The sequence below is a fragment of the Hirundo rustica genome, chromosome 5, assembly GCF_015227805.2.
Source record: "Hirundo rustica isolate bHirRus1 chromosome 5, bHirRus1.pri.v3, whole genome shotgun sequence".
NCBI lineage: Eukaryota > Metazoa > Chordata > Aves > Passeriformes > Hirundinidae > Hirundo > Hirundo rustica.
The window spans coordinates 27,300,553-27,312,079 of record NC_053454.1 but is presented as its reverse complement, the minus strand read 5'-3'; the positions used below and the strand labels follow the sequence as shown (position 1 = coordinate 27,312,079).

Genomic DNA, 11,527 nt, shown 5'->3' with positions numbered 1-11,527 from the left:
AGGGAGCACGCACTCCTGCATTAGATGCTGAGGAGTGGTGCAGTCTGCAATGCAGACAGAGCCGAAGGGAGCACGCACTCCTGCATTAGATGCTGAGGTGCTTGCAGCCGCGGCTGCGGCACGGAGGTGTGAGCGGGAGGCGGCACAGCGCAGGCTGCCGCATCCCAGATGTATTCTGCGTGGGATGCTGACCCCTTGCAAACTTGTTGAGCTACAGGAGCAGGAAAGCGCATAACCAGTGTTGCCAGGGCCAGCCCTTATCTCCCCCCAGGTTGTCATTTGAATAATTAAGGCAACAAAGGGCCGCTTGGCCGCCGCTGCTCTGGTCTCTGGTCGGGCTCCTCGGCAGGGCTGCCCGGGGAGCCCTGACAGAGCCAGAGAGCCTGGAGGAGTCGTGACAGCTCGGGGAGGAGACGGGAGGGGGCTCGTCCGCTTCCTCTGCTGCTTCTTTGTGTCTTGTTTTTAATGAGCTTTTGGCGATCAGGGCAGCAGATGCACAAACAAAGGCTCGCCCGCCCTGTTTGGCCGAGGCAAGGCTTGGTGCCCCCTCCCATCGCACAGACCATTCCCAGGGACCGCTCAGGGACGGAGCCGCCCCTGGGCGCAGGCTGCAGCAGGAAGAGGCTGCAGGGAAGGAGGGAGATGAGCCCAGGTCTGGGAAGGCGCTGATTTCAGAATGGGGCTCTGGAGATGCTGTGTGAACTGGGAGTTAATCTGATGAAGCGTGGAGTGATGCACAGGGTTTGATTGCATTCTGTCTGTCAGCCACCAGTTCTTCCACAGCTCCCTAGGTCTGGTCTCATGCTGAGATGAGATCTGCTCAGTGTGCCAGGAAGGCTGAAACTTCATGGAGCTCCTTCTAGCCCCACGTTTCTTTACTGTTATTGTCTGGCCAAGGCAGAGGCACTTTTAGAAGTGAGATTTAAGAAGTCTTGATAGGCTTTCCTGTTATTCGAGGCTGGTGAGAATACTGAGACAGAGGGGAGAGTATCTTTAGAAGCCATTGCAGGCTGGATTTAGATCCCAGGAAGTTTTCCCCATTCACACTGTACTGGAGAAGGAGGAAATCCCATCCTGTACTCACTGAACTACGTTAATATGTTTTCTTCTCTCACTAGATCCCTGTGGTTCAGCACAGATAGTCTCTGGGGCAATCTGGACTATGCAAGACACTCTACAAATCTGAAGGATGACACAAAGGCTGTGCAAGGCTCACAGCCTAAAAGGCTGGATGAGAAAACTGCTATCCCTTAAACCACAGGGGTTTTGATTTTGTAGCCAGACATCTGTGTCCCATAGCTATCACAGCAGCATTATAGTTACATGAATCTTTCACTTGGATTTTAGGTGACAGTCTTTCTTCTGTGCTCTGGTTGATTTTTCTCTCAGAGATTCCCCATGGCATCTTCCAATGAAAGTCCACTTGCTCAGAATAGAAAACTCAGTTTTGCAAAGTACATATGACATCATACATCATGTATTGGTAAAGTCATCTCACACCTTTGCCAGTTCTCACTTTCTCCAAACATCTACCATTGTCAGTGATACTTGGGTCTAGTTTTTATTTGCTTATCCTGGAGGATTAATCTCACAATAAGTAATTTGAATCAGATGAAAGGTCCTACATCTGTTGAATGACTCTTCAGAATAAAGTTACTTTTGTGCTTAAATATTTACAGGATTAGGGCTCCATGCAAAGAAGTTGCCTTCTTGTTCTCATTGGTACTACAAATGTCCCTGGTACTACAGGAATGGCAGTTCATGAAGAAGCAGTTCCTGCAGAATTAGTCTAGTTTATTATAGACCAAGATTATACTGACAGCCAGGCAAAGTGCTGAAGGATTGTGTCCCATTTAGGAAGCACAGTGTAAAAACTGAGATCTCACTGTGATCACTCAGGGAGATAAAAACCAATTTGTGCTTTTGAAATGTAGAGTTCCCTGTGGTTAAACTACAGTCACAACGTGCAGGCTCCTTGCTGCCAGCTGCTCAGTTCGATGTGTGCACTCGCCAGGTTTGTGCGTTCACAGGGTCAGCCCCTCTCTTTACTTCCCTTCCTCAGGACACTGTAGAGGAGAAGGAGGCAGGGAACGTGGCAAAAGCCAAAGGGCCTGTAGAGGGCTAGCATTCATCTGTCTTGGCTTAGATGTGCTTAGGGCAAACAGTAGGTATTTGTTTCCATAAAGCTCAGGCACCACAATAATTTTCAACAATGAAAGCAGCCTTCCAAACCACTCACTTAATAGCAATGACTGTTCACGAAAACAGAGCCCAAGTGGTATTGCAGTCAGCTGTAGCTGCACATCATCTGACTAAATTTTAGAAAAGTTACTTGTTAAAATCAATATAGGGGCATATTTTCTACAGCTGCATTTTGGAAGCTCACATGGGAATGCAGAAAGCATTAAAGTGAGCTCCCAGTGAGTTTACTGTTTTATGTGGATCCTATAACAATTCCATATAAACAGTTTTTAACTTACCCCTATAATTTAATTTTCGTTGTTGACTACGTAAACTGCTTTTGAGGCAGGTTTTGAGGCCACTTGCAGGTCATCCAACCCTTATCAATTTTCTTTCTCTTTGTAGTCAAACCCAACACAGCCAACATTGCCACAAATAAAGTTACCAAAACTGGGTTTTTTTAGCATTGGATGCCTTTGGTTTTCACTAAGTATCTGTCACTAGCACAGAAACCTTACATGCAGCCTAGTTTCAGCAAGATCAGTAGCTGAACTCACTGCCGGAGTTCCCCAAATCACTCAGCAATACCAATGACCCACAGTATGATGGAGGTGGGGGTATTAACGAGGGCTGCCAATATTCACAAGAATAGCAAGTGCAATTTTTATTTGCATGATGCTGACTTGCTGCCACTTGATTGCGAGCCTTATTTGACTTTTCATGGATTTCATTTGATCTGTAGGAAAACTTTGGCTTCTGCCATTCCCTGTATCTTTCTGTGAGCAACAGGGGTGTAATTTCAAAGGAAATTACACTCTTTCCCCAGTACAGTAAAACAGCTGGAATTGCATTACATGCAAGATAAAATCGTTGCTTCATTAACTTAGTCATTTGTGGACAAGCTCCCATGCAGATTTGCAGGGAAAGAGGAGAAGGCAGCATGTAGAGGCACACCTATGTATATGCACACGTAGTTCCATACACAGCTGTGTGTTTCTGTCCACCTGATTATCTACCTGTTTATCTACGGACCTCTCTTTACTGATCTATCTCCACCGGAGGCTTTATATTGTGCGTATGGATAACACATTAATGACCACTGTCTGTTTATTTTTCCCAGAGGACTACCTCACAGATTTCTCTTCAGCAGTCACTAGTTAATAATTTTGATTCAAAGGTATAGTTCCGATTGGGGGGTTCATTTTTGTTAAGAAAACTCAACACTTGGTGTGAGAGGGCAATGGCTACTGCCATGGGGAGCATTCCACAGAGAGCAGGATGCGACTGCTGTTGGGTGGGAAGAGCAGCTGCGGCAGGCACTTGTTGGATCCCATTAGCTGAGGTGGTTGGGTACATGCCACATGTTTTCTTAGGGGACTCCACGTTGTGAAGTCAGCACTGATGCTGCCAGACACTTCAAACCCGGGGGTACAGTCGCTGCCAGCAGGAACACGGCCGTGTCTCACTGACAGTACCTCGTATGGCTGGACTTTGGGATGTTTGCTGTTGGGGAGATTTTAAGAGACCCCATAAAAGCACGATGAAGCACCAAGCGACGCTGAACTTTACTGCCGAGACCCTCCTGCCGCTGAGCAGGGGAGAGGGAGAGCTCCCGCTGCCCCTCCGATGCGGAGCATCCCGGCGGGGTGCGCGGGGGCCCCGGGGCCGGGCCGGGGGCGGGATGGCGCTGGGGTGGGCGGGGGCTCGGCCCCGGGTCCCGCCCCGGGCACCGGAGGGGCGGTGCCGCTCGCCGGGGTCCCGCATCCCCCCGGGCGGTGCGGGGCGTGCGGAGCGGCTCGGCTCGGCTCGGCTCGGCTCGGCTCGGCTCGGCTCGGCTCGGCCCGGCCTGGCTCGGCTCGGCCTGGCTCGGTTCGGCTCGGCTTGACTCCGCTCGGCTGGACGAGGCGCGGCTGCCGTCGGGCAGAGGGTTCGCTCCGCGCCCCGCAGCCCCGGCGGCCGCGGGATGGAGCTCGGCGCGGCGCGGCTGCTGGCGGTCCTGCTGTGCCTGGCTCCCGGTAAGCGCTCGGGGAGCCCCGCATGCCCGGGTCCGGTCTGTCGGGGGGCCGCCGGGGCCCGGCCGCCCCGCGGGACCCGGGGAGAGGGGGCGCGGGGATGCGCGGGTGCCCGAAGGGCGCGGGTGCGGCTTTCCCATGGGTTAGTCGGGGAGGCTTGAGCGGATGAGACGGCGCGAGTCCCCGGGTGGGACGGGACGCCCGTGGCTGCGGGCTTGCTGAGCCCTCCCGTCCTGTGCTCTTGGCCTCTCCTGTCGGGCCGGCTGGTGCTGGCCCGTCGGAGAGGGCTGCCTGCCGTGGCATAGTGCCCCGCACGCTTGGCTCCAGCATCAGCCGCCGTTTCCGAGAGCAAAATGTCCCTAGAGCCAACGGCGGGAAACCTGTCATCAGCGAGGAACCTGCTCGGAATGCAAGTGATGAAAGCACCGGGAAATGCTAGCGAAATAGGGAATGTCCCGGCCCGGCCACGCTTTCTTGTGGCCCGTTGAAGCCGGCCGAGCCGTCACGGCTGCGGCTCGGGCCGGTGAGGCGGGATTCCTGAAGGTGATGGCAGCAGCTCGGGCGGACTGAAAATCTCTCCCTGTGGTACTCCCAAATGTTGCACAAGCTGGGCCGGTGCCTCAGAGCAAGCACTGGCACCCAGATCGCAAGCGGCAGTGGCCCCGGGTGGGTGCGACGGAAGCCGTTGTACGGATAGTCCGGGAGTAATAGGATTTTGCCTAACTGCTTAGGAGGAGAGAGACAAACTTGGAAAATCGTGGCACAAAATAAGTTCATGGGATCTCAAATTTGTGACAAACTGTAAAATAGTTTCTTTGCATAATTCATTGATCAGTAGTCTCAAAGAAGTATATTCAATTTATTATAAGAAAAGTTCATAATCCCCGAGGGAGTGAGATCACCAGATGAAGGTTCCCTTCATTTCAATGTCCCACATCCTCTTGTTAGACCTTGAAGTTGGCAATGCAAGAAAACAGGAACTCCACCCTGGCTGGCTGAATTGTAGTGCTCTGCAGCTAGCTCCTGACCATCTGCCTTTGCTTCCTGTTATGACAGAATTTTTTAACTTTTTGGGATGTGTGAAAAATCGTGATTTAGCCTTCGCTGCTAAATGGGTGATGTGAAAGTGTCCACTTAAAACCTGCTGTGTATTATTGTATCTAATACTTTTCTGATTGAGTAGTGTTTGCTTTGTTTATTGTGTTTATTTGAGGGGTTTCATACATGTTTTTGCAGGTTTATCTATTTCTCTGGATCAGCCAACCCTTAGCATCCAAAAAGATGTCCTCACAATAATGGCAAACAACACACTAAATATTACTTGCAGGTAAGGACAAGCCGGTTCAGCATGATTTTGATGATTGGTAATTTATGTAGTGAGCTTTTCTACAGAATCACACATGATGTGATCTCTCTCCTGTCATATCTCCTGTTTTCTCTCCACTCCCTTTGTGCCTTCTGCTTCACTTTTCCCTGACAACTTTTAGAAATTATGTGGGAGGGCTGGAGCAAGAGAGGGCAAGGGAGTGTAAGGTGGCTGGGAGGAGGAAGCGTTGGCTGTGTCCTTGTGGATCCTTGTGGATCCATACTCTCAACGCTCTCTTTTGGGTGTTTTGTCACTTTGATTCAGCAGAATGTAAATCTCAAGTAGCTTCCTTGTATCTGTTACCAGTAGGTTTTATGTGTGTGTGTGTGTGTATGTGTGAATTTGTCCTGCATGGTCTGACTCTCTCTCTCTCTCTGTGGCGGGGCAAAGCCCATCCCTGTCCATAGCCACAGGGGCTGGTGGGGCTGGGGTTCATATCACGAGTGTCTGCTCCTCTAACATTTGCTTTCCCAGCGGTCAGAGACCACTGGAGTGGTCGTGGCCAAGCAAGCAGAGCAGCTCTGAGAGGCGTATCTCCGTGACAGACTGCAGTGATGGCCCCTACTGCAAGGCACTTACTCTGAGTAAAGTCATTGGCAATGACACAGGGGACTACAAGTGCCTTTACAGGGACAACCAGGCAGCTACAACCATTTATGTTTATGTTCAAGGTAAGTGCTTACACAGCTCTCAGGTGTGTAAGCATTCTCTAGCATCAAGAGAAAAAAGGAATATCAAGTGTTTGGATGCTAAAATTTATTAATCCTAGAATTTTTGATCCTACAAAACATTTTTCATGTTTTCATGTTGACTAATTAAATTCAGGTATGCTAGTTGCCATCAACCCAAAAGCCTTTGTACCTATAATTCGTAACTGACCTGCCAAATGCAGTACATGGTCTGCTGTTCTCCACCCAGAATTTAGCATACATACCTCTGCTGAGCTCTGAGCCTGTCCTCATGAATGCAGAGCTATTACTGACCTCAGGAGGAGTTTCGTATGAGAGAGGATTACAGAGATTTTATATTTGTTAAAAATTACAGATCCGATCCCAGGTACGATTTGTACTGATTAACATTTATACTGATTAACCATTAACAAAACCCCAAAAACCACCCAAACCCCAACACATGAAGTTCCATACATTTGCTGACTCTGGTGGTAAAATTTATGTACTCTGTAAGAGCTGTTTTCAAAGCTGGGCTGTCAGCTGTGTTGGCAGCAGTGCAGCTGAGTGTCACAGACACTGCAAAGCCTCCAGTTGTGCACTCAGCTTCAATGAGTGCATCCATTGAGGCATCTGCCTTTTTGCACTGATGGCTTCATCCTCGTTTCCATATGCATCCTGTTTCCTCTTTATTGTTAACTTGTAGTTACCATTTTGAGAAATGAGATATAATTAAGTACATAACTTAGCTTGTTTTATAATATCACAGACCTATTTTTTAATATTTTTGTCTGACTTTGAAAAGGATGCTGCCATCAGGGAAGTCAGTGTAACATGTTACAACTTTTAACTGATATTTCCTGTAATACTTACACAAGGAAAGTCACACCAGGGTAAATCAGTTTTTGTCAGCGAAAGGACTGCTGTAGCAGGAGGCCATTCTCCAAAGTGCACTCTGCTGCTAATAACTGCTTTGAGAATAATGATATTCTGAATCTGGGGGGTTAAGATGTGTATAAAAACACATATCTCCCCTATCTAGTATCATTATTTCAGTGCTTTATGACATGGAAAATCATAAAACTGATTTGTGAAAGAATAGACAGGGAGAGAAGAAAACTGGAAAAGTTTTCTCTATAATGATGTGATGAATAACACCCACTTATCAATTGAATATCATTCTAGATTACAGATCGCCATTTGTGACTTCAGTTAGTGATCAGCTTGGCATTGTATACATCACTAAGAATAAAACTGTGGTAGTGCCGTGCCTTGGAACCGTATCAAATCTCAATGTATCTCTACATGCGGTAAGGAAAAAGCCAGCTACTTTCTCGGGAGTTAGTTGAAATCACTGTGGCGTAAATATGTTGTTTGAAGTATAAATACATTTCTTAAAAACTTCTTTCCATCCCTGTGAGTTTTATAGACTGCGATTACAAGATGAGTGCTGTACCTGTACTCATCTATGGCATTGCACTCTCAAAGCATGTACTAATTCCCTAAGATAGGCTGTTAAAATGGGGGCCCTGCAGTTGTGGAAGATGCTGGGTTGTTTGATTTTTGAAATCTGACTATGTGTTTTATCAATATTCCAAACAGAAGTATCCAGAAAAAATATTTGTTCCTGATGGTAAATCCATTTCATGGAATAATAAAAAAGGCTTCACTATACCCAGTCATTTAATCAACTATGCAGGCATGGTCTTCTGCGAAGCTAAAATAGATGATGAAAGCTACCAGTCTGTGATATACATAGTTGCAGTTGTAGGTAAGCCGAAAGTTTTTATTTCTCTATAACCAATGTTCTTTTGCTTTCTACAGCGTACTGAACCAATTACATTTGGTTGGACACTAGGTTATTCAATACTGACAATACAGCTAATGCAAAATGGATGTTGCGATTTATATCACTTTTCTTTTAAATGCAATGTATTGTGTTCTTTCTGGTTGATCTCTGGGATAAGTGCTTCTATTTTTAGTGCTTTACATTGATGCCAGGGGCTTTAATTTTTCTTTTTTTCTGACAATGCAAACCCTTTTCCTAAAATCACTTATCCACACTGTCAGTTACAGTTGAAGGAAATGAGAGGCAAGCATCCCTCAGCAGCAGATGAAAAGAAATTGCACTGAGGGTGTACCAAGGGAAGGGTGGATCTGAATGTCTCGCTACAAGCTGGGTTGTCTTGCCTCCCTAAAGACCTGTGTCTCCACTCTCGCAGGGTTTTATGCTTTCCTGGTATATTTTGTCAGATATTCATCAAACCCCAGAAATAATGTGATAATTCTGTGGAGGCTTAAGCCTGAGCTGAAATTCAGCAGCTATTTCTCTTTCAGCTGAGGACACAAGTGACCATTTCAAGTATCCAAATGGCACCAAGGCAGTCTCTCCTGGCTTGTCAGGAAGGCATAGCAGCCCTTTCCTCTTTACTCTGTGCAGAAGGCTTTTACTTCTCCACAAAATTCACAAATCCTCACTCTGATCTGGAGGAATTTCAACTCATCTGTAGAATTTCTGCATTCAGAATATTCTGTTTTGAAATATTTTTCTATACAAAGTAAACTTTGGATAATTTTGCTAATGCCTCACTGTTATTCCCTATAAAGTTCCTGCCCACTGCTGGGAATGGGTATACATCTCCCTTAGTTTTAGGTCTCATAAGGATAAGAAGAAGGTGCCTAAGGCAGAGGAAGTGTGTGAGTCACAGTCTCTTGCTTGCTCCCACTGCTGGTGGGGCTCTGATCAAGTGCATATATCCTGCTGTGTCACTGTCTGACAGGGGTCTCAGCTGGGAAGTGCTCAGGGCAGGCACATCGCTTCTCTCCAGGCTCCTTTCTACACCCATTATCATGCTGCACTGGGGCATCGAGGGGCTTTTTTGTAGCTGGGGTTTTGGTGAATTCACCTGGGAAATTTGGTGCTGAGTACTTTAACAAACTCTTCTTACCCCCATGTTTTGTGTGCACCTTTGTGTTTCTCTAGGGTACCGAATTTATGACCTGACAATGAACCCACATGATGAAGTAGAGCTGGCAGTGGGAGAAAAACTTGTTCTCAATTGCACTGTTAGGACAGAGCTGAATGTGGGAATCGATTTTAAATGGGACTACCCTTCCATCAAGGTAAAGCCATATGAACTTATAGGTGCCTTCATCACAAAGCAATTTGATTTATTTAGGTATAATGTCACCTCCCCCTTTAAAACATTGAGAAAGAAGATGTTAATACACAATGAAATTTCTGGCATATACAAGTGTGCCAAGGGTGACAGAAGGAATAACAATGTCATTTCCAAACATCTCTGTCTTTTGTCTATTACAGGAAAAGCGTGCCACTATTAGGGATGTAAAAACCACTGCAGGAGAAATAAAGAAGTTTGTGAGCACCCTTACCATTGACAGCGTGTCCCTAAGCGACAGAGGCCGGTACACTTGTGCAGCATCCAGTGGTCGTATGAACATGAAAAACAGCAGTTACTTCGTTATCCATGGTATGACATTTTCCACTTTAGTTGTTTCAGATTTGGGATTAATTCCTGGGATGCAGAAGGCATCTCGATGATGAATCAAATGACAGAAATGAACCAAACTACAGCAGCTACAGTATTTCTCTTACAACTAGTATGGGATTATTTTTATACCACAGCCTTAGTTAATAATAAGATTTTAAGGGATGCTGTATTTTACTGAAAGCTGTAGAATCCCACCGGAAAGTGGGCAGTAAAATAAACTGATATAAGCCTCTGACCCTCTTCTGCATTGACTTCCTTAAGGTCCTGTAAAACTCAATTTGTGTAGGTGGCTTTGTACAAGGGTTGCCTGTTCTCACTGTTGGTGAACTTAAGCTAGATCTTGGTGGCTCTGTGACACAAGAGTCTGGGGTCAGCATGAATGAAGCTAAGAAAATAAAACTTTTAGCTTTCGCATTATGAATAGATGAATCAAATGGAGTTTCGGTTGTACGGAAATGATGCACGGGAAACAGCTTTGGCTAGTGAATAGACAAGTACGAGGCCACATCCTACAGCCTTTTCTCAACCCTCTCTTGGGCACAGCCCCAGCTCCACCAACTTATAGAAAAAAATTAACAGCATGAGAATGGCTCATTTTTAATCACCAAGTCAGACAAAGAGGTTTATATTTTGAAGGAGACTGTTTTTCCTGAGGTCTGATTTCAGGGGCCAGAATATTAATGGCATTTTTAAAATGAAACAAAAATCTTTCAGACTTACTGTGGACATAGTGATTCAAGATATACTGAATTTTCTCCTGTGTTCTTTCTGTTCTGCTCTTCAGGAGCCAAAATTAAATCATGTGCTATACTGAGTGTACCAGATACTAAGTCTAAACCACCCTAAATCTTAGTCAAAAGGCTAATTTAGTCAAAAGGCTATTCTCTGTCTTACGTCTGAATGCAAGTTTATAACTTAAAACAAGTAACGTAAATAATTCCAAAGTACTCTGTGACTGCAGTGGTTCAAATACATATTTGAGAATAGTCTGAGAGTATTTAACTTCATCATACTGTAGTTTTGAATAGTCTAATTTCCTGAAATGAGTATATTGAGAGGGTTTTATGATATGTGTATATATATATATATATGTATGTATATACAGATCTGACAGTTGGCACACTATCCTGAGAGCTGAGTCTTGTCTCTGCTTTCCAGAGCTCCTCGGTGAGGGAACTGGTCTGTTCCTCTGTGTGAAGGAAAGGATCAGGTTTTCATGGTGGCATCTCTCCAGAGCTCAATTTGGAGCCAGCTGTGCTTTACCAATGACCCATAGTCCTGTTACTAACTTCAGTTTGTCATCTTGTTAGGTGCCAACCCAAATGGTTGCTTTGGTCCATGAGAAAAGACCATTTAGTTTACTTCCTTTCTTCTCCCCCCAGAAAGTCCTTTTATTCACCTGGAGAAAATGGAGAATGTAGTTGAGACAAGGCTAGGTGACACAGTCAAAATTCCTGTCAAGTTTAAAGGATATCCTCCACCGGAAGCTAAATGGTAAGAGCTGGGATATAATGTGTTTGAAAAAAATGAGCTATTCTTAGTTAAAGCAAATAATTGAATATTCAAAGTGCTCTGTACTTTCTTTAGGTATAAAAACGGAAAAGCCATCAACGCAAATCATACCGTTAAACTTGGCTATGCATTAGTGATCACTGAAGCAACTGAAAAGGACACAGGGAATTACACAGTTGTCCTTACAAACCCCATCAACAGGATACAGAAAAGACATACATTTACCCTGCTGGTAAATGGTAAGTGGGGTAACAGAGGTGCCTTTCTTACATGTGT

At 45.7% G+C, this 11,527-nt stretch overlaps 1 protein-coding gene across 2 annotated transcripts in view; it reads left to right on the top strand.

Annotated features, from left to right (window-relative positions):
• The first annotated feature begins 4,074 nt into the window (after positions 1–4,074).
• KDR (kinase insert domain receptor) overlaps positions 4,075–11,527 on the top strand; it is a 30,838-nt gene continuing 23,385 nt past the window's right edge. For both annotated transcript variants that reach the window (XM_040064947.1, XM_040064946.1), the window contains exons 1-9: positions 4,075–4,196; positions 5,430–5,520; positions 6,034–6,230; positions 7,413–7,537; positions 7,830–7,998; positions 9,211–9,350; positions 9,550–9,718; positions 11,122–11,233; positions 11,327–11,490. In XM_040064947.1, coding sequence (XP_039920881.1) covers positions 4,145–4,196; positions 5,430–5,520; positions 6,034–6,230; positions 7,413–7,537; positions 7,830–7,998; positions 9,211–9,350; positions 9,550–9,718; positions 11,122–11,233; positions 11,327–11,490 — 1,219 coding nt within the window. In that variant the 5' untranslated portion in view covers positions 4,075–4,144. The remainder of the gene's footprint in view (positions 4,197–5,429; positions 5,521–6,033; positions 6,231–7,412; positions 7,538–7,829; positions 7,999–9,210; positions 9,351–9,549; positions 9,719–11,121; positions 11,234–11,326; positions 11,491–11,527) is intronic.